The sequence below is a fragment of the Stylophora pistillata genome, chromosome 5 (genome assembly GCF_964205215.1).
Source record: "Stylophora pistillata chromosome 5, jaStyPist1.2, whole genome shotgun sequence".
Taxonomy (NCBI): Eukaryota; Metazoa; Cnidaria; class Anthozoa; order Scleractinia; family Pocilloporidae; genus Stylophora; species Stylophora pistillata.
The window spans coordinates 36,269,130-36,269,380 of record NC_142523.1 but is presented as its reverse complement, the minus strand read 5'-3'; the positions used below and the strand labels follow the sequence as shown (position 1 = coordinate 36,269,380).

The 251-nt window shown below is 32.7% G+C and overlaps 1 protein-coding gene across 1 annotated transcript in view; it reads right to left on the bottom strand.

Annotated features, from left to right (window-relative positions):
- The window catches only part of LOC148731722 (hsp70/Hsp90 co-chaperone CNS1 homolog), a 2,867-nt gene extending 2,616 nt beyond the window's left edge, over positions 1–251 (bottom strand). Inside the window, exon 1 of the mRNA XM_088761935.1 lies at positions 209–251. Coding sequence (XP_088618061.1) covers positions 209–251 — 43 coding nt within the window. The remainder of the gene's footprint in view (positions 1–208) is intronic.

The following is a 251-nucleotide window of genomic DNA, read 5'->3' as shown; positions in this document are numbered from 1 at the left end:
TTTTTAAAGGTTACCTATTTGTTTCTTTGGGCTACTGAGACCACCTTTCTTTTTCCCGTACGACGATAGTAATAAGAGTTCCTCCCAAAACAATTAACATTTCACTTCGTTTCATTTGACAAAATATTGAAAATTTTGTACCAAATCAGTTCGAACTCTTAATCCATTTTTTGCAACGTTCCCACATTTTCTCACAGCGATTACTTACTGATAAGAAAGATTATCACACTGACAAGTTTGTTAAAAATCAT